The 20,503-nt window shown below is 41.6% G+C and overlaps 1 protein-coding gene across 1 annotated transcript in view; it reads right to left on the bottom strand.

Moving 5' to 3' along the window:
• Positions 1-15,589, bottom strand: part of LOC122787807 (serine/threonine-protein kinase 17A-like) — a 72,193-nt gene extending 56,604 nt beyond the window's left edge. Inside the window, exon 1 of the mRNA XM_044054710.1 lies at positions 14,956-15,589. Coding sequence (XP_043910645.1) covers positions 14,956-15,053 — 98 coding nt within the window. The 5' untranslated portion in view covers positions 15,054-15,589. The remainder of the gene's footprint in view (positions 1-14,955) is intronic.
• Between the last annotated feature and the right edge of the window lie 4,914 nt (positions 15,590-20,503).

Here is a 20,503-nt window from a genome sequence, read left to right as displayed (position 1 = left end):
TCTTCTATAAATATAGGCTACGATTTTTCAGTTTTCTTGAGCCAAGATGACGAAAGGTACGAAATTCACAATCCGGACAGTTTACAGAACAACAGAGACAGGGCAGAAATACAAGGAAAACCGGGTACGTTATGCAAAATTAAAGAAACGTACACGATATTCCTTGTATTTCTGCACTCTCTCGTACCACTGAGAAATATGTACGTCTTTGAAAGGCAATGTACAGTGGGTCAACATTTTGCTCAATTTGATCAAAAACTAGCGTTTTTTGCTGCTTACCTGGTTGTCTTGTTGTGTTTAATACAGATGTGGACCAGTAGTAACACTGAATTATATTTTCCTTGTTTTATTAAGGAATGCATTATTTCTTTGTCTAAACGAGCACTAAATTCTGAAGATTAGTTCTCTGCCTGTTTGCATCTTGCACCGTCTCTCCTGAGCACAGCCAGTAAAACAGTCACAGAAGTAAGGGTGTTGTGCCTACCAAGGTGAACAACAAGTGATCACAACTCTCAGAACCCTTTAACCAGGACAGTTTTATTTGCAAATGATAAACTGGCTCAGCTCCTCGGCCACTGCAAACTTTAATAGACCAAGAGAATGAAAAAAAAACACATAATATTCCTGTACATGTGGCACTTTCACCCACATACATAGCCAGGCATCAGAGTAGAGTTTTATTTGCCTTGGCCAAAACGATCACAGTTTCATATACTGCTCGACTTTGAAAACAACGGCTACTGATATACTGCGTAAGCATGGGATGGGAACAAGAGTCCAATACATATGTGCAGTACATCAAGAAAGCCACAGGAAACCAGTGAAAACATGGAAGAGCACCACATCACCCTTATAAAAAGGGCATTTAAGAGAAGTAACTATTAAAAAATAAATAAATAAAAATGTCACTGTATAATAGCAGTAGCCCACTGCTGGGTGTAATGCTGGATTTACCTACGGCTGGCTTTGTTTGGTCACTCGGGTGACCAATGCCATTCCATGCCAACCATGGGTAAATCCAGCATTACCCACACCCAGCAGAGGGTTACTGTATAGTACAGCCCAACAGTGCACACTGGAGCAGTAATACACTCATTGTACTATGTTAGTAGGGGAGGTCTATAACGGTGACTGATGGAAAACCTTCTTTGTAGGGAAATGGGCAATATACATGCATTTGCACACAACTGTTAAGATGCTGCTGTGCTACAACAGCAGCTTTTGACAAGTGCCCCACAAGCTTGCTCCAAAATATGTAAGAAGAATGCATAAGAGGAGAAATTGCTCAGGCATCATAAGCTGGGCTTCAAGGAAGCTGCGTCTACCATCTACTGTTACTGCACTTCTGAAGTGTCTGAAGCAGATGTCACTAGATAGCTTTGGTAAACAACGCAGTAGCCTCTGAATTACATTATCCACCTGTAATTTTGTGCCACATTAACTCATATGCATATCTGCCATACACTAGCTGCCTACTTGGTGATCAATAGCACACTGCTTCTGCAGACCATGCACAGTGATCTAGAGAAGGCATTTTCCCAGCCCAACACAAAATCAAATAAATGAGAAGTAATGAAATGGCTATGCCATACAGCTGCTCCTTAGTGGAGCAAAATTGACAGATTTAACACTTCTGAGTCAACAAGCATGGTGCCCTTTCTAATAAAAGACACCACAAAAGTACAACTATATTTCCAGTACATACCTTATTCATAATCATATATAAAATATATACGTTAGACCAGTTAAGAAAAGGGAACAGGCCACAAGCCACACACACATGTTACTGGTCAAACTCTACTCCTATAGTCTGACACTGCACAGAAACATTTGCAATATTAGTAGCTACTCTATGTGCATAGCTGTTCAGTTGTGCTTCCAGTTTCTACAACTTACAAAGCATAACTTGAGGGGGGGGGGCACAGTGGTGTATTCTTGGCTGGGAAGCCTTCTGTGTGGAGTTTGCATATCCTCCCCTTGTTTGCACGAGTTTTCTCCAGGTGCTCCGATTTCCTCCCACACTCTAAAAGGCATGAATTAGGTGGAAATTGGTCATAGGCGTGAGCGAACATAAGCAGCATGGCAAAAGAATCAGAGCAAGGCTAACCATAACTAGTGACACCCTGATCCCACTCAGAAATTGTGAAAATGGGCTGTGGATGGATTTACAAAGTACCACTAAGGATTTCAGTAGTCTGAGGCCTGCTGATCCCTCTCACCTAAAACAGAAGCCGGGATCACTAACTGCTCTATTAAAAGGTGAGCAGAATTCAAAAGGGGATAGTCCCTTTATGATAGTCATTGCAAATAAAATGCTTACACTTCGGCTTTCCTGCTTTCCCCACTACCAAACTTCAGAAAATCTAGTCCACTGGTCTGATGTTTGCAGGCAACCCTCCCAAACCACTGGTTTTGCACAAGCAATGAAATTCGGGTGTGGACATGGAATCAGAGTTTCTAAGATTATTACTTAAAAGCATCCAGTTCTGTTACCTTCCGAGGGTCCAAAGTCCTACAGTTGTGTCTGCTCACTGCATCCCCCTTGGTCTCAACTCAGGGGTACTGATGCACAGTGGGAAAACCTCCCTTCTTTCAATGAAAGTAAGCTTAACAAGCTAACTCAGTTCCTATTTCCCCTAGCTGGTCCTCTGGGAATTGGGATAACAATGGAATTAGAGATGCCATTGATGTAGGCAGATGTCCTACTCACACATCTTTGGGCTAGCCTTAACTTAAGTAAAGCCTCATTTTATTTCAGACTCACTCCCACATAGTCCAATTCATTACATGCCTCAACAGGGTTGGGGTAACACACGATGGTAAAAACAGACAGACTCCAGAAATGTTAATACTACTTTTGTACATTAGGATTTTACCACAATTTCAACCTCAACAGAAAAATACCCTAGGCAGCTGTATGAGAAACCCCAAGAAAAAATTCTATTCTCCAAAAAGCTGTTTTTTCTTGGGGGGGGGTGTAAAAATGTTAAGTGCTGGAATGTCTGAACCATACAAACTAGTAATTACTTGCAATATAAGAGGGGAAAATGCATGAATGTATGAAGTTCAGCTTAGAGCAAGAAAGGGCCAGATTCCAAAAGACTTCGCTCAGCACCTGTGAAAGGACTAAGCTATAAAGCTGGCTTACACCAACAGCAAGCATTTTGGAATTTGGTCCAAAACTGGCATATTATGTGATGGCATTACAAACCTAGAAGCATTAACTGTAAGAGAAGACTAGAGTTAAAGACTGGAAACTGGTTCATCAAGGTGGCAACCAAATTGTGCAGTAATTCTGGCCCCTCATCTCCTGCACTCTGTACTCACTGCAAGTTGATGACTTGTGCAACTCACCTTGTCAACCCTTTAATAATGGTTTTACACACCAAGCCTTAGCTTGTCCCACAGGTTGTCCCTTACATGGTCTTTCATCAAGAGGCGGTGGAATGAAGATGTTTAGCTCAAGCATTTTAAGAATTCACCAATAGGTTACACTTTTCAACTTGTGTTATGTGCCAGTGTAACATACTCCCACAATTACTCTACCAGATTCCACTGTGGTTTCACAGACAGTACTACTATAATGCCACACTCTCTTCAAAGGATAGTGTTCTCACAAAAAGCATTAAATACACAGCCATTCCCAGCTGAATTTATGACAGTTTACATATGTAATCCAGCAAGGTCAGACAGAGTTGCTCAGGAGTCAATATTTTTCATGTTAATAGGGACTTGGTACTTAAAGAAAGGTTGGAGGTCATCCACTAGAAGATAACCAGCCAGCAGTATAAGATAGATGAAGTTAGATTTTGTAACTCAAAATATCTGTTTAAAAAACAAACAAACAAATAAATATGTTTTTGTTTGCGTCTTTCGGCTTTTCCCGGTTAGGGGTCGCCACAGCGGAACTCCGGTCCGCTAATGATTGGCAGTAGAGTTTTTATGTGCTGGATTGCCGGGCCTAACGCACAACATTCAACAAACGGAACGCCTGTTCACGCATGTCGCCAAACAGAAGACGCTCTGAGAATCGAACGGGCAACGTCTAACTGTGAGGCGATAACACTACCACAGCACCACCACCGCGGTGTGTGTATATATTATATATATATATATATATATATATATATATATATATATATTACACACACACTATACATACATACACACACAGTTAAAAAACAAAAGAAAAGGGAATGATTGGAATGTATTCAAAGCAACAAGAAAATGACAGGAAAAGTGAAACTACATTCAAATGTCTTGGAATATGGCATAAACCCGTTTCTCAGAGTATCCTACTTCCAATAAACTGTAGACACAAAGGCTCAAATCAAAAATCAGAGGATTCCTTTCACCATGAAAGCAGCTGTCTTCCTTCCTCAGCTGGACTAGAGCACCTTTGTTAATGATTAGCAAGACTCAGAATGGCTCACTTCAAGAATTCCACAGTGCATGCATCACTGTAACCTATACAGTACACTAGCTACCTTTTGTCATTATGCAAAAAATGCTGAAAATCGGCCCCAACCATAAAGGTCACAGGACTCCTGGAATACTATAATGCTTTAAGTTGTTAGAAATACTGGAGGTTTCTCTAAGATCAGAAAGATGACACTTCTACCTTCTATGAAGTCAGCAGCTAGCACATGTGTAAAATGAGAGACAACACAGAGGTGTGCTCAATTCCCAAAGTTATAGTGGAGTTAATGACAGATTTTGCTTAAAAGCCCAAATTTGAAAACATCTACCTAGCATATCCTAAGCCTTGCCAGGCGCTCCTCCATGATGCACTGGCAGGTAATGGATATGTTTTGTGGAGCTGGTAAAGATGTAACCAAAGTTGTGACTTCCCAGGCACCTCCCACAGGTGGTGTAACTGTTCCATGGCCACAATGGAAACCGCAGTGTTCGTTCTGACATCAGAGGTTTAGCTACAAGATGGATCCTACCTTCCAATACCATGTCATAGTTTTTTTTTGAATGCTGAGCAGTGTGAAATACATAAAAGAGGAACACACTACCTTGGTCTCCTATCCACCATCTTCCCCACAAGTAACACCAAAAAAATCAGCATTAAATCATGGCACTCCAACACCCAATATATATATATATATATAAAAAAAAAGGAGTACGCTCAATCCCACCAGCTGCTTCTGGCACTGCCTCCAGAGAGACATCATGTCCACAGAGTTTGAGTTCCTCACATCTTTTCCTCCACTGCTTGACTATAGTTCCAGTTAAGGAAAACTGTCAATTTGCTCTTTGTCTGGCTTCTCTTCACACTAAAAGTTGTCAAAAGGTGAAAAACATAAGTCTGACAACCACAACCACAGGGCTACACAAACTCCTCCATCATAAGGCTATATAACCCCAGAAGGGCAGTCACAGACAAGTCACTCAGTATGTCACTTTCCATGCCCCAAGCTAATCAAGGAGGTGAAAATCTAGAAAAAACATATCCTGGCCAAGAGGACAACCTTATTTTACAAGATCTCCAAAGAATCTGAACACAACCCTTCAAGGCTCGATTTGTCTCACTGCTACCAAAGAAGACTCTTGCCTTAAATACCTGCCAACTCCTTATCACACAGATTTGCCTGCATCCCCAAGTCTCCACTATCCCCCCAAGTAGAACCACTTCTTGAAATCCCACTTCTACCTGAAGGATACCAGACCATTACCCACTTGATCCCCTCAGCCCAATAGGTGGCCAGCATTGTAAATAGAAATTCTCATTGTACTTCAAGGCACATAAAAAAAAAAATTTACATTGTGGAGGTATGAACTGCTGTCATTACTGTCTGCAGAACAGGAATACTGCTATGTCTAACCTGTCAACGTCATCCTTCTTGGACCTAAATTACACATGACAATATTGCACAACCCTGGCTGAAACAGTCATTAATACCTGGCAACCAGTTTAGTCAGTCAATGTGAATCACTAGTATCATTCATGGACATTCAAGTCAAATCACTTAACTGAGGAATAACATTCTCTGGACCAAGAGCATAGTAAGAGTAATCCCTACCACAAATCACAAAAACAAAAAAAAAAAGTCTTGATTATTTGGAAAGGTCCGATGCCCAAAACCTTCTACATGCCTGCCCAAAACCTTCTACATGCCTGTCCAAAATAAAGTATAAAATCCAACTTAAAATACTAAAACATATTTCCATTACCTCTGCTCTAGTCCTGGGAAATCTCACACTCTTTATTACTTGGTCTACATCTCTTTCCTGGCTGCCAGCACCTACTTCTCAGGGTGTTGTTTATCCTTTGTACATTCATTCACAGTGCATTAGTGTTATACAGCCAAAGGTCATGACTTACTTGAACCCATTAGCACTCTTCTCTCAGAAGATGGCTTTATGCAAATGGACAATTACAAGATTCTTTATTGACTCAAAACTGCTCAGTCGAAATGTAACTGCAGGGGCTGCGCATATTACAGCAAAATACTTCCAGACCCTCTCCAACATACAGGTGTAAATATTAAATTACTGTTTGGGTTCACTCCAAGCCTAAAAGTATCAGACTTAATATCCAGGTTGTCACCAATTTCATTCCTGACTACTCAGAGGTTCATGACAAGTTGTACAGCTCACCTTCACTTTCCATACGTATTTCCATGGTTACCTATACACAAGTGCAGTCACCGCATAAACATTTTTAATACATTATTGGTACAATGTTGTGTAGGATTATAAATAGAAATGCTGCCAAGTGTAGGTTCATAGCCTCAGACTAGACTGTCCCATACTCAGACACTTCACATTTACAGAACTTGTATTCTGCCAGGCAACATCCTGCAGCCATAGTAAATTTTTGTAATGAGGACGGAAATGCTGACCTAGGTCAGGATGCTCCGGTAATAAATCAGCATTTAATATGGACAGTGTGAATTAAAATTCACTCAGTAAGTGGATAATCATTTAAGGTGAAGATTTTAATAGCAAATTTCTCTTCTGACACTACGAAATGAATAAAATGCTCTTCCTTTCACATTGTGTGCAGGCTTGGCATGTCGCTGCTGCATTACACTACTGAGTACAAAGTAGAAAACCATGGTTACACAGAGAAACCATTGGAAGCAGAAGGGAAGCCTCCACTAATGGATCACAATGACAAAATATTAATTGGGCAGTAGTACTAAGGCAGTCACGGACTACATGTATGTAACAATGACTTCTCTGGATCTTGATACTCTTGGAAGTTAACTTGGTCAGATATAAGGATTTCTAGACTATGGTGGAAACCACTGAATGAGAGAGAGTCATCCACGTAAGTACTCAGTTTTACTGCTCTTCAGGTGGATATCATAGGAGCTGGGAACTGCATTTTTGCCCAGTGCTACTACAATGCTTTTTTGCATTTAGCCTCCAGAGTCAGTTTTCAGTACACATGTGCAGTTTCCTGCCCTTAATGGACCAATTAGCGTCACTGGCTAAGCATACAACAATGCCCATCTTACAGTCATCTGCAAACTTGGTAAACCACACTTCTGGGATACTGGATTAGATGTCTGCAAAAAATTGAATGTCAAGACTGGACAGGGCCCAGCACTGATCCACACTGCCAAAGAAATCACACTAGTCAGAGTGCTGCAAGACACAAACTATGCCTCTTTACTTTCAAACATCCCTTTTTGGTCTTCTAAAAAAAGTAAACTTACTCCAGATTGTCACACGTGATTCTGCAACCTTACACAGTTGGAATGAGTCTTTAATCATGTGCTACAGCACAAGTACTGCAATTAAGAGAGTTTGCTCCCTCACTTTCTACAAATCTAATCCAGAAAAACTGCATATATATTTATTTTCCAGAGGAGCCATTCATAAAGCACACTGTGGATGATCTCTTTGGGGTGGGGGTGGGTAGGCAGTTAACCTATTACTGCAAAGTGCCACAGTTAATATACTTTGCGACAGCAAAGCATAATGTGCCTACTGTGAATCTGCCCCTCAAATTCTGACTGGCAGCTATTTCATTGAAATAGAAGACATAATAGTTCCTCTAGACAAACTGTTTCAGAGTGTTCATGGCACAGTGAATGTTTCAAAACAGCCAATTTTGGCTCCATTGTGATGCAGGAAGGAGATGTATCCCAAATGTATACTAGACATTACTTGCACTACTGTTATTAACTTGGAAAAAACATTCACTCACTAGGCAATGTTTTTTGTTTGTGGTGTTCTCAACTAAGGTAGTATGGATTTATTCAGGAGAGGTGCTCTGCAGCACTGCAGTTAAGTCTCAATGAAGCTTACCTTTTTCTAAGAAAAGAAGTACCTCTCAAAACTAGTGCTATAAAAAGGTGTTGCAAAGTAGTAGTACTTTTTTGTGCATGTGCCCACATGTGAGCGTGTTAAATTACTGATGACAAAATCTGTAATTAAAGTTGCAACTTGTTTAGTTTCTAGCAAGGAAACAGTGATAATTCTGACAACTGTAAAACACAAAAATGTAATGGCAGTTGCTACACAGCAATTGTTTTGTTGCAAAATGTACTGTTTTAATCCTGGCAGACTTCAAAGGCTGCAGTAGTACTGACTTTACAAGTATGGTCAAACTGCAGAACAGGATCCATTTGTCATAAAAAAGGTGCTTAAACAGCCTAAATGTTTACAAGAAACAGCACGTACAAAGCACTGCAATGTGGTGCTGTTGGAAGGGGAATGCCCGAAAGGCATAATCAGTATAAGATTTTATACTCCTGCAACTTGATACCTTGCATAACAAAATCTGTGCTGGCAAAGTCTGCACCTCTAGAAGGATGCCAGATTTTGGGGAAGGATGCTACAGAACTCCCACTGCAAGACAGGGCAACATGTCAAAGATTTGCAAGCAGCGCTAGAATCCGCCACATAACACAAGCACTCAGGTCACTCCAAAGCAAGTACAAATATGACTCAGTCATTGTCCATGCCGGTGTGAATGACCTGAGACGTACCTCCCTGGACTACATGAAAAGAGACATAGAGGAGCTCTCTGATTATGTAGCCCAGGCCGGTATGACCCTGAGCAGCATCTTACCCTCAACAAGAATGATGCCACAGTACAAAGACAAAATGATCAGCTTTAACAATTGGCTCAATTACTGGTGTCATTCTAAGGGGATCCAATGTTTGTCTGCTTGGGGTGACATGCTTGACAAGCCACGCTGCTTCGCAAGGGACGGCTTGCACCTGTCACCCCTGGGCTTCCGGATATTGGCCAAGGCTCTTGCCACCCCATAGCGCCTTTTTTTAGGCAAGGCTCAAAAGACAAACCCACCTACCTAGAAAACACAAGTGGAAAAAAACTAAGGGTAATGCTGCTCAATGCCAGAAGTCTAAACCTCAAGATGCACACTCTTGAAGCCCTCCTCAGTATGGAGAACATAGACGTCTGTGCAGTGACTGAAACCTGGTTCAAGGCTTCTGAGTGCACCCCAGCACTACCAGGTTATACCTCATATCATGCTTGTCAGCCTCAAAACTTGGACCGAACCACAAAAGGAGGGGGAGTATCCATATTCAAAGATACCCACACCTCCAGGTTAGTGGCAACGCATGAAGCATCGGAGACCATCCAGGTGCAACTAACCATAGGCAAAACTGCCCTACAGTTTGTAGCATGCTACAGACCACCCTCTCAAACTCAGGAACCCCATTCAGCCTTCCTGAAGACACTGGAGAGTATGAATGTCTCTCCAAATACCATCAGATTGGGAGACTTCAACTACCCAAACATAGACTGGGAGCATTACTCAAGCCCCAACACCCTAGCCCAAAGGTTCCTAGAATTCATAAACTCAAAATGCGATGGAACAACTAGTCACCACTCCCACAAGAGGAGATAATATACTAGACCTGATCATCACAAACATGGGGACACAATGCTCCACACCGAAAGTATACCCCTCATTGGTGAGATCAGACCATGAATTAATCTCACTGGAAATCCACATCCCGCCCCCACCCCCAGCACAAAAGACCACAGTGAAAAAATTCTCAAAAGCTGACTTCACACTTCTTAAGACTGAAGTGGTATCCTTCAAGGCCCCTGGGCCAGTGGAAACCACAGCCCACACCGCTGAATCCTTTATAAATGCTTTCTACAGACACCTTCAAGAATGCATGGATCATGCAATCCCAAATAAAACCAAGACCCATTCCCCCAAAGGCAGGCGTCCTGTCTGGTGGACCCCAGCCATTAACAAGCTTTACAACAGGAGGAGGAAGCTACTACATGACAGAGCAAAATCCCCAAAAGGGAAGGCATCTCGGATCAGTACTAGCAAAAAACTACGATCACTCATAAAATCATCCAAGGCCAACTTTGAGAGAAAAATCGCAAGAGACACTAAAGACAATCACAAGGCCTTCTTTAGTTACGTTAGAAACCTGGGTGGAAACTCCCAGATATGCTCAAAGTTAGTCCAAAATGGCAAAAAATACACTGAAACCACAGACATTGCCAACACACTGGCAGACAGGTTCAGTGCAAACCCCCCCCCCCCCCCGCAAAGGAGAAATATCTATCCCAGCAGAGTGTAGCCTCCCTGACATCTCAGATGCCCAGGTGAGAGCCGCCTTCTCCAAAGCTAAAAACACAGCATCAATGGGACCAGACGGTGTCTCGGGTTGCGTGCTACATGAACTCCAAGAGGAACTAAACCCGCACATAAAGCTGCTGTTCAATCTTAGCCTTACTACAGGATACGTACCCAAAGAATGGCGTACAGCAACAGTGGTCCCACTCCACAAAGGAGGTGCTTCTACGGACCCTGGAAATTACCACCCCATAAGCTTGACGAGCCTGGTCTGCAAAGCTATGGAGAGGATCATTATGGAACTCATAAACAAAGACATTGGGGACCTACAGTCACTGGATCCTACCCAATTCGGCTTTATCAAGGGCAGATCCTGCCTTTTGAACCTGGTCGACTTTTTCGAAACAGTCACTAAGGCCATTGATGAGGGTAAGGCAGTTCGCAAGCCTACCTTTATCTTGCAAAAGCCTTCGACACAATACCCCACTCGGGCATCATAGACAAGCTCACCAGCTTAAATGTAAACCCATATGTCATAAGATGGGTTGCAAACTGGCTCAATGACAGAACCCACAAGGGTCAGAATTGCTGGAGCCATGTCAGACTCTAAGCCAGTCACAAGTGGTGTCCCACAGGGCTCGGTCCTGGGACCCCTCTTGTTCGGCATTTATTTTTCTGAGGTGCAAGCAAACATAGGAGGAATGTGGCTGACAAAGTTTGCAGATGACTGCAAACTGGGTGCCATAATTGATACTCCAGCGGACACAAACATCAGTCAGAAAGGCCTCATAGAAACTGATAACTGGTGCCAGAGCCATGGCCTTAAACTGACTGCCAAAAAATGTATAGTCATACCCTTTGGGAAAAACAAAGTACCCACAAATTACCACATAGGTGGTAATCCATTAAGTACGGAAAAAGTAATCAGGGACCCAAGGTGACAGTAACCTCTCATTTGACACTCACATTGCCAAGGTGGTTAGGAAGACCTTCTATATTACCCACCTTATCATGAAAGGATTCACATCTAGATCAAGAGAGGACATTGTGCCCCTATACTCTTCCCTTATCAGGCCCATAATTGAGTACAATGCCCCATTTGGGATGTACCTTACCAGACACCTGCAGCAGTTAGAAAGACCCCAAAAGTACCTCACCAAGAGGATTAAGGGTCTCAAACATATGTCATGTGCTGCTCGGCTGAAGAAACTCCAGCTCTATTCAGTCGCACACCGCCTACTCAGAGGCGATCTATGCCTGACGTACAAGGCCATGTCCAATCCGGAATTAATGGACATGCTAAGGGTCTCAAACACATGTCATGTGCTGCTCGGCTGAAGAAACTCCAGCTCTATTCAGTCGCAGACCGCCTACTCAGAGGCGATCTATGCCTGACGTACAAGGCCATGTCCAATCCGGAATTAATGGACATGCTCCACCTCAGAAAATCCAAATCCACCAGAGCCACGAGAGCAAGAGATTTGAACCTCAACACAGAAATAAACAGGACGTGCTGGAGGGACAGATTCATAACCCAGAGGCTGCCTACACTCTGGAACAGAATCCCAGTCCATGTTAGGCAGAGCCCCTCACCGACTCTCGTAAAGAGAAATCTTGACGAGTGGATGGGAGATCGTAGGTTTACTCCAGGGGTCATCTCTGTGTCACTACTAGACAGAGGCACAGTAAACTAAACCCTAAATGGGCATAGTATTCTCATTCCAAGGGGTGGCGAAAGCCACACACACTCTGGCTAGGCTTATGCCCTAGGGCAGTATAAACCTATGAACCCACAAGTAAAATGCATAGGGAAAGGGTGCCCGCCATAGTGCACACAAACAGATCAGAAGATTGAAATTTCAGGAAAATTGTTTTCCCTAATGCACTACAAGTTAAAAAAGTTTAAAATGTCAAAATTAGAACAAAAGCACAGATATAATAATTTGAAGGAAGCAGACAGATTGAACAAAGCTAGCAGAGTGTTTACTGATGTGGGGCAGGCGGTCTCTTAATGCCTTTCACAGAATATGACGTGCCAACAATTAAGTGATTTTTATCACACTAACACAAAAACATAAGAGTGTTCAGCCTGTGCTTACCAATCAAGAACAAAAGGGCTACTTTAGCAGTAAGACTGCATGTACAGTGCAGGAAGCAAAAAACATTTACCTAACTTGACAAATTCTAACTGCATTGCAATACACCCCGCAAACTGATGGGGGGAAAAATGCTTCTTGGAAGATACTTGTACTCAGTACTGTAGACTAAAGCGTGTGAGCTCAACAACAGGTCGTGTTACAAAGATCTCTCACCAGAATGCACAGCCCCATTTCAAATTCTATTCAGCTCAACGTAAGGGAATCAAGAAAAAAAAATTACTTGGCTGCTACGTTACTAAGAGGAAAGAATTCCTTTGAAGGGGAGAATTCCCAAAATCATGAAATATTACATGTACAGTACTCATAACTACTGTAACAGAAACACAACTAGAAGGTAGGTCAAAGCTTTCAAGATACCGCACTTACAACTCCAACCCATTTCCCTATCCCACTAAGACAGGCAAATCACAATTCAAGGTTCCACAGACTATAGCCCAGTGGAGCAGGATCAAATAAAACCTTCATGCAAACGGGGAGAGAAGTTAAGCAAGTATGTAAAAATGGTATACAGAAGTATAGCTCTATAAAAAAATAAAAATAGTCTCAATATCAAAAAAGTTAACTGCATTCTTCAGAGCAAAGGAAAAGCTTACAGATGGGCAATTAGTGCAGAAGATTCAGATTATGAGCTGTTACAAGCTGCTTTCTGTAGTCTTCATTTGTGACACTGAGCATCATGCAACTAGACACTGATTAGGAGAAATTAGTCTTGGCTCCTCAATGGTCTCCTAGATTGTATACCTAGTTACTACCAATGGACCCTTGGGAAACAAAAAAAAATAAATAAATAAAAAAATAAGGCAACATTATAGTGTTGCAGTAGTCGACACTGATGTGTCACAGCTAGTGGTTCTCTAGTTCAGTTCCTAAATGGGTTGTCTCCTGTGCACAATTTAAATATCTTGTGTTCATGCAGCTCTTCTGTGCAATATGTGCATACCTTATCCATATTCATGTAGTATGCTATGGGCTCCCCTGCCACACCATCACTTTTTAACTTTGCTGTAAACTGATGAGCCTGGTTGCACTTTAATGCGTAAAATGTCAAGATGCATTTCTGCAGACAACAAAAACAGTTCTAATGACTTCCGTTGTCCATTCTGCCTAATCCAGTCCCCCTCAAAATGTGCACCCCTGAATCCACCCCTATTAATTTTAATGAAGATAATTTTGTCCTGCTCCACAGTTACCAAAGCCTGTTAACAGCAAGGACAGGAAACAAGTGGCAGAAGGCTCTGTGCCTATGCTGATCAAAAAGCTGAAAACAAGAACACATAACTAGAGGGGAAAAACCTTTAACAAACCAAAAATAAGACAACACTTCAGAAATATCTGAAAGAAATAAAAATAAACTCTTGGTAGCCAAACTATCCCACAGACAAAAAAAGCAAACTGTTAAACTGTTTAGCATCTGTCTCAAAGATCTGACTATGAAAATTTGTTAAACCAAAGACAGAAATAAAGGCATGGTTTAGGGAAGAAAAGCATTTTACCTACAGCATACAGTATTCAAACTTAGGACAATAGTTAAAATCACAAAACAAAGAAATGCATAACAGGGCAAATGTAAAAATACTCAAAGGTACTGTTTCATGAATGCAAATATCCTATGTAGAAATTATATCAGCTACTCATTACTTTTAAAAACATGTATGAGCCAATTATCGCGTTTCCATAACAAACGACGTTCTTCTAGTTTCTGAAAGTGTGCCAAGCTTAGCTTGGGGCATCCTGATATACATACACATGCGTCCCAGGTAACAACCCTAATCGGTGGGTCCAGTATAAAGTGGAGTTATTTTCACCAAAAATTCTAGAGGGATGCAAAACACAACTCTGGGTTACGTCACATATGAAAGAGTGCCAGTATAAACTATTCACTACTAAATAAGTTGGTCACTGGAACAGAGTATAACAACTATAGTGTTAAAGGTATAGTGAAGTTTAAACTGTTAATGCAGAAAGCTGCAGATAAATACCAAACTAGACAGATACAATCTAAGTAACTGTCAACAACTTAAAAGACAAGAGTTAAAGGAGATTGTAACTGTCAACAACTTAAAAGACAAGAGTTAAAGGGCTACAACTGTCAACAACTTAAAAGACAAGAGTTAAAGGGCTGCAACTGTTCACTACTTTGCGGACTTGTTGGTGAGGCGGAAATTACTGCTTTCGATGCGCTTAGCCCCCTTGTAAGAGCACAATGCATATCAGGTTTGCAAAAACACAATGCACAGCACAAACAATTCTGTAAATCGTACCTGCCCAATTCTTTGCCCACTAGGCTGTAATTACTGCTAAAGGAATCCACGCGTATGCGGCTCTGCACCTTAGTTACTATTCCGTTTCTGTCCATCATTGTTCCTAGATGACCTTATACAAATAATATCAAACAACTTTTAAAAACAAAACACAGGGAAAAGTCGCTCAGATTAACAAATTATGTCGTGAGGTGCGACGGAATAGCAGACGTAGGTGCCGATGGATAAAAACAAACCACTTGCACAACGTAAGAAATGCTTAGAATCTTGCTTTGACTCCGATTAACTGCTACTATAGTCCTTCTGGTCCACCACTCACAACAGAAATTAGACTAAGAAATACGTTGAAAAATTCACAATTACAACCGCTTAAAATCCTTCTGAAGAAGTCCAAATTCCTATCCTGCACAGCCGCAACGCACACACGAGAAGCAATTTCACAAAATGAAAAGTCGGTCGTGAAGTGTACAAAGCTTTAAACTTCCCACTGGACTTCCAAAGCATAAAACTTTAAACTGTCCCAGCTATGATGGGACGAAGAGAACCGCGCGTAAGCTCACTGCTCAATAACCATTCACTTCACTCTCTGGTACTGCAAGACCTTTGTGGGAACCCAGAGAGATGGAGTGCGATGTCAGTAAGCTAACAGCCAATGGCTAAATACCCGGAAACGCTATCGCGGTCGCGTGGTAGTTTTTTTTTTCAACCGTAAGTGGGCAGCTCCATGCAGAGATTTTTCTGTACGATTTTCTTGTTATTTCATCCACTGAGCATAGTAACAGAATATAATTTGTATTGCTAATGTTGTGGTCTGTAATTATTCAAAGAATTAAACTTTTAAAATTAAAGTCTTAAATGTTTTCTGACGTGAAACAAAAAAGTCTAGGTGAAACATTAAGAAACGCTTCAGGCCAGCAGCTTCTGAAGCAAGAAAAGCCCGCAGAAGCCGTTCCGCCCCAAACACAACCTTCAATGAGAGAAGAGGAGCAGCCCGCAATAGACGAAGTAAGAGTAGCTTTAACGAAAATGAAATCGGGGAAAGCAGCAGGCATAGATGAGGTCAAAGCAGATATGACAAAGATGCTGGGTGAGATACAGGAGAAATAGTTCCTGAGGGTGCTTCTGCCAGTGTGGAGGGAAAGGCATATCCCAGATGACTGGACAATAAGCAGACTAGTGCCAGTGTGCAAGAGCAAAGGAGACATCGACAACTGTGGGCAGTTGAAGTATCAAACTTGTGTCACATTGCATGAAAGTTCTTGAGAGAGTGACTGATAATATGCAGAGCAGTAGAAAGTAAGATGGGTGATGAGCAGTTTGGATTCAGATTAGGATGCAACACGACTGACAGGATGTTTGCAGTGATAGCTAGAGATGAGGAAAGAGTCCAAATAGGCATTCATAGACTTGGAGAAAGCATATGGCAGGGTGCTTAGAAAGTTGATTTGGGCAGTCCTGCATTGATTTAAAGTCCCAGAAACATTGGTAGAATTAGTGCAGGCTATGTACAAGGACCTAATGATTCTACGAACACTGTTCGGTTTCACAGAAGGGTTTCCAGTGTGAGTGGGTGTGCACTAGGGTTCAGCTCTGAGCCCAGTGCTGTTCATACTGGTGACGGACTACATTAGCAAGCAGGTTGGAGGAGATAGCTCAACAAAGTTCCTGTATGCAGATTATGTGGCATTACAGGCAGACCTTGAGCGAGAACTTCAGCAAAAAATAGGGGAATGGAATGCAAAACTGAAGGCACATGGGATGAAACCGTGTACAGACAAGAGCTTGCAGAGGTATATTGTATCTGGAGGCTATAAAACACTTCCACACTTCCTACAAGAGCTAATAAATCATTCTCTGGCACAGACATTTAGTCTCTGGCTGCAATCAGTAAGATGCAATCTTTATCGTCTAAACCAGGTAATTTAATTTCTTGCTATTTTTCAAAGTTAGCTAGACTGAGATTAACCTGTTCTCTTCCAGTATCTTCTGTTAAAACATATACATTTAATCACTTACAATACAGTCAGGACCCACTGTTGGTACATTTTTAACACAAGCAGCTTTACAAATACATTTTTCAACACAATCATCTGTACAAATCAGTTTCATATACAGATGACATATAATTATTTACAAAATTCCAGCTAGCTGAGCTTGCATATGTTACACATCCACTGCCCTACTTCTCCTGGGATAGCTGGCAATACCTCACATCGTCACAGTGCCATTGTACTCTGCATTCATCAGGCTCATAATAGGTTCATAAGTGTGTGCTAGGCTAATGGCCCTGGAGCCTTTACAAGCCTAGCCCATAGGATTACCCTGGCATCGTGCCACCCAACCTTTTCAGTGCCTCTGTCAAGCAGAGCCACTGGAGTGATCCCTGGGGTGAATTTTCTATTTCTCATCCACTCATCAAGATTTCTCTTGAAGAGGGCCACTGAGGTGCTCTGTGTGACGTGTAAAGGAAAACACAAAGATCAATGCACGTTAGGTTCAAGCAAGGCACCCTTTATTACTTGCAGCAAGGAGACAAAGCATGTAGGTACAAGGTTTGTCTGATTTTCCATAGTTCAGCCTGCAGTTTTTAAACAGTTTTCTACAAGTTCACAGAAAGATGCTATTATTAGATTTGCTGTTGACATGGTCAAATAATTGCTGTCTTGCAAAAACATATTTTTTGAGAAAAACAACCTGGCCTTGAGTTTGTTTCAGCTTCCCTTAGTTTCTCACAATTCATTCTCTAGTTCTGATATGATACATTCAAGGTACAGTTCTGGCTTCAATACACTTTCTGCTGACCATGGTGGATTTACAGGCATCCATTGTTCTCTTTTCAGAGCTTATAGCAGCTGCATATTTTCACACAGAATAAGCAGAATAAATGTATTAACTCCTTTTAACCCTTAATACACTAAACCTGCATATTGCAGTTGTACATTTTAATACACTAAGCCTACATATTGCATTGCAGTATACATTTTCGTAACATTTCCCCCCTTTTAATACTTTATTCAACTTTCAAAACAAGCATAAACAGTTTTTCTTCCCTTAACCATTTCCCACTCAGGATTTGCAGTTAGAGAGTCATTCAGTTCAAGCTTGTGAAAGTATTTCTTCAGCTTTTAATCAGTACCTCTAACTCAACATTCTGATATAAAGTCTTTGAAATTGAAGCGTCTATGAAATTTTCAACTAGTCATTTTATACAGGGGATGCAGCAGCATCCACACACCATCAGTAAGGCTGCCCCTACACAGATGGCAATCAGAATGTTCATCAAGATGCTGCCCCAACCCCCGAACCATTTTTGGAAAAAGTCTGTTAATGGATTCGGTCCTGGTTTGGTCATGACCGACACTTGCTGAATTATTTCGAGATGGCTGTCTATTTCATGTTTGTTGTCAGGAATAAATGAACAGCACTCCTCCTGGATTAAAGCGCATAACCCTCCTTTCACCACTAGGGTGAAGTCGAGAGCCATGCGATTTTGAAGCACCACTGTCCTCATGGCTGTGAGTTCATCAGTCACCAATTCTAGTGTGGAAAAAGTCACATTACTCATTGTCTCAAGCAGTTTGGATAGTTTTCTCAGCTCCCAGATTGATTTTACTGGTCCGTATGCTGGTATTATGCCCGCCCAAGATATGACATCATCGCCCAGATCCATGTGCGACAGTCCTTTGCTCATAATAGGTTCATAAGTGTGTGCTAGGCTAATGGCCCTGGAGCCTTTACAAGCCTAGCCCATAGGATTACCCTGGCATCGTGCCACCCGACCTTTTCAGTGCCTCTGTCAAGCAGAGCCACTGGAGTGATCCCTGGGGTGAATTTTCTATTTCTCATCCACTCATCAAGATTTCTCTTGAAGAGGGCCACTGAGGTGCTCTGTTTGACATGTGTAAAGGAAAACACAAAGATCAATGCACGTTAGGTTCAAGCAAGGCACCCTTTATTACTTGCAGCAAGGAGACAAAGCATGTAGGTACAAGGTTTGTCTGATTTTCCATAGTTCAGCCTGCAGTTTTTATACAGTTTTCTACAAGTTCACAGAAAGATGCTATTATTAGATTTGCTGTTGACATGGTCACATAATTGCTGTCTTGCAAAAACATGTTTTTTGAGAAAAACAACCTGGCCTTGAGTCTGTTTCAGCTTCCCTTAGTTTCTCACAATTCATTCTCTAGTTCTGATATAATACATTCAAGGTACAGTTCTGGCTTCAATACACTTTCTGCTGACCATGGTGGATTTACAGGCATCCATTGTTCTCTTTTCAGAGCTTATAGCAGCTGCATATTTTCACACAGAATAAGCAGAATAAATGTATTGACTCCTTTTAACCCTTAATACACTAAACCTGCATATTGCAGTTGTACATTTTAATACACTAAGCCTACATATTGCATTGCAGTTATACATTTTCCTAACATTTCCCCCCTTTTAATACTTTATTCAACTTTCAAAACAAGCATAAACAGTTTTTCTTCCCTTAACCATTTCCCACTCAGGATTTGCAGTTAGAGAGTCATTCAGTTCAAGCTTGTGAAAGTATTTCTTCAGCTTTTAATCAGTACCTCTAACTCAACATTCTGATATAAAGTCTTTGAAATTGAAGCATCTATGAAATTTTCAACTAGTCCTTTTATACAGGGGATGCAGCAGCATCCACACACCATCAGTAAGGCTTCCCCTACACAGATGGCAATCAGAATGTTCATCAAGATGCTGCCCCAACCCCCGAACCATTTTTGGAAAAAGTCTGTTAATGGATTCGGTCCTGGTTTGGTCATAACCGACACTTGCTGAATTATTTCGAGATGGCTGTCTATTTCATGTTTGTTGTCAGGAATAAATGAACAGCACTCCTCCTGGATTAAAGCGCATAACCCTCCTTTCACCACTAGGGTGAAGTCGAGAGCCATGCGATTTTGAAGCACCACTGTCCTCATGGCTGTGAGTTCATCAGTCACCAATTCTAGTGTGGAAAAAGTCGCATTACTCATTGTCTCAAGAAGTTTGGATAGTTTTCTCAGCTCCCAGATCGATTTTACTGGTCCGTATGCTGGTATTATGCCCGCCCAAGATATGACATCATCGCCCAGATCCATGTGCGACAGTCCTTTGTCACTCACATGGGCTAGATCATGGTGATATATCCAGGATGCATCAACTTGTCCCACTGGATTAGCGGGTTTCTTAATTTCTCGAACATTTCGAATTTTCCCCTGGGGTAGTGTCGATACATGTCGTATTGCTGGAATCAGATATGCCAGAAAACAGCTTCCAGACCATTTGCCTGGTAGCCATTTATATGCTCTATCACCACACACGAAGTAGCAGTCAGGAATTGCGACTGAAATGTTGCCGATTTTATAGTTACTGGGCTTTTGTTGGGTCATAGCCCAGAAATTTTACTATACTCGATTTGATTTTCATCAACCGTTTTCTTCCTTTCAGTAAAGTCATTGCTATTGCCAACCTGTAATTGCTGGCCTTCATTTGTCATGGTGCAGGAATTCCCAGTACAGTAATGTATCACTGTCAT

Source organism: Protopterus annectens, chromosome 13.part0 (assembly GCF_019279795.1).
Source record: "Protopterus annectens isolate FY-2018-M chromosome 13.part0, PAN1.0, whole genome shotgun sequence".
Taxonomy (NCBI): Eukaryota; Metazoa; Chordata; order Ceratodontiformes; family Protopteridae; genus Protopterus; species Protopterus annectens.
Note: the sequence above shows the minus strand (reverse complement) of the source record. Positions and strands in the feature narration are given on the sequence as shown.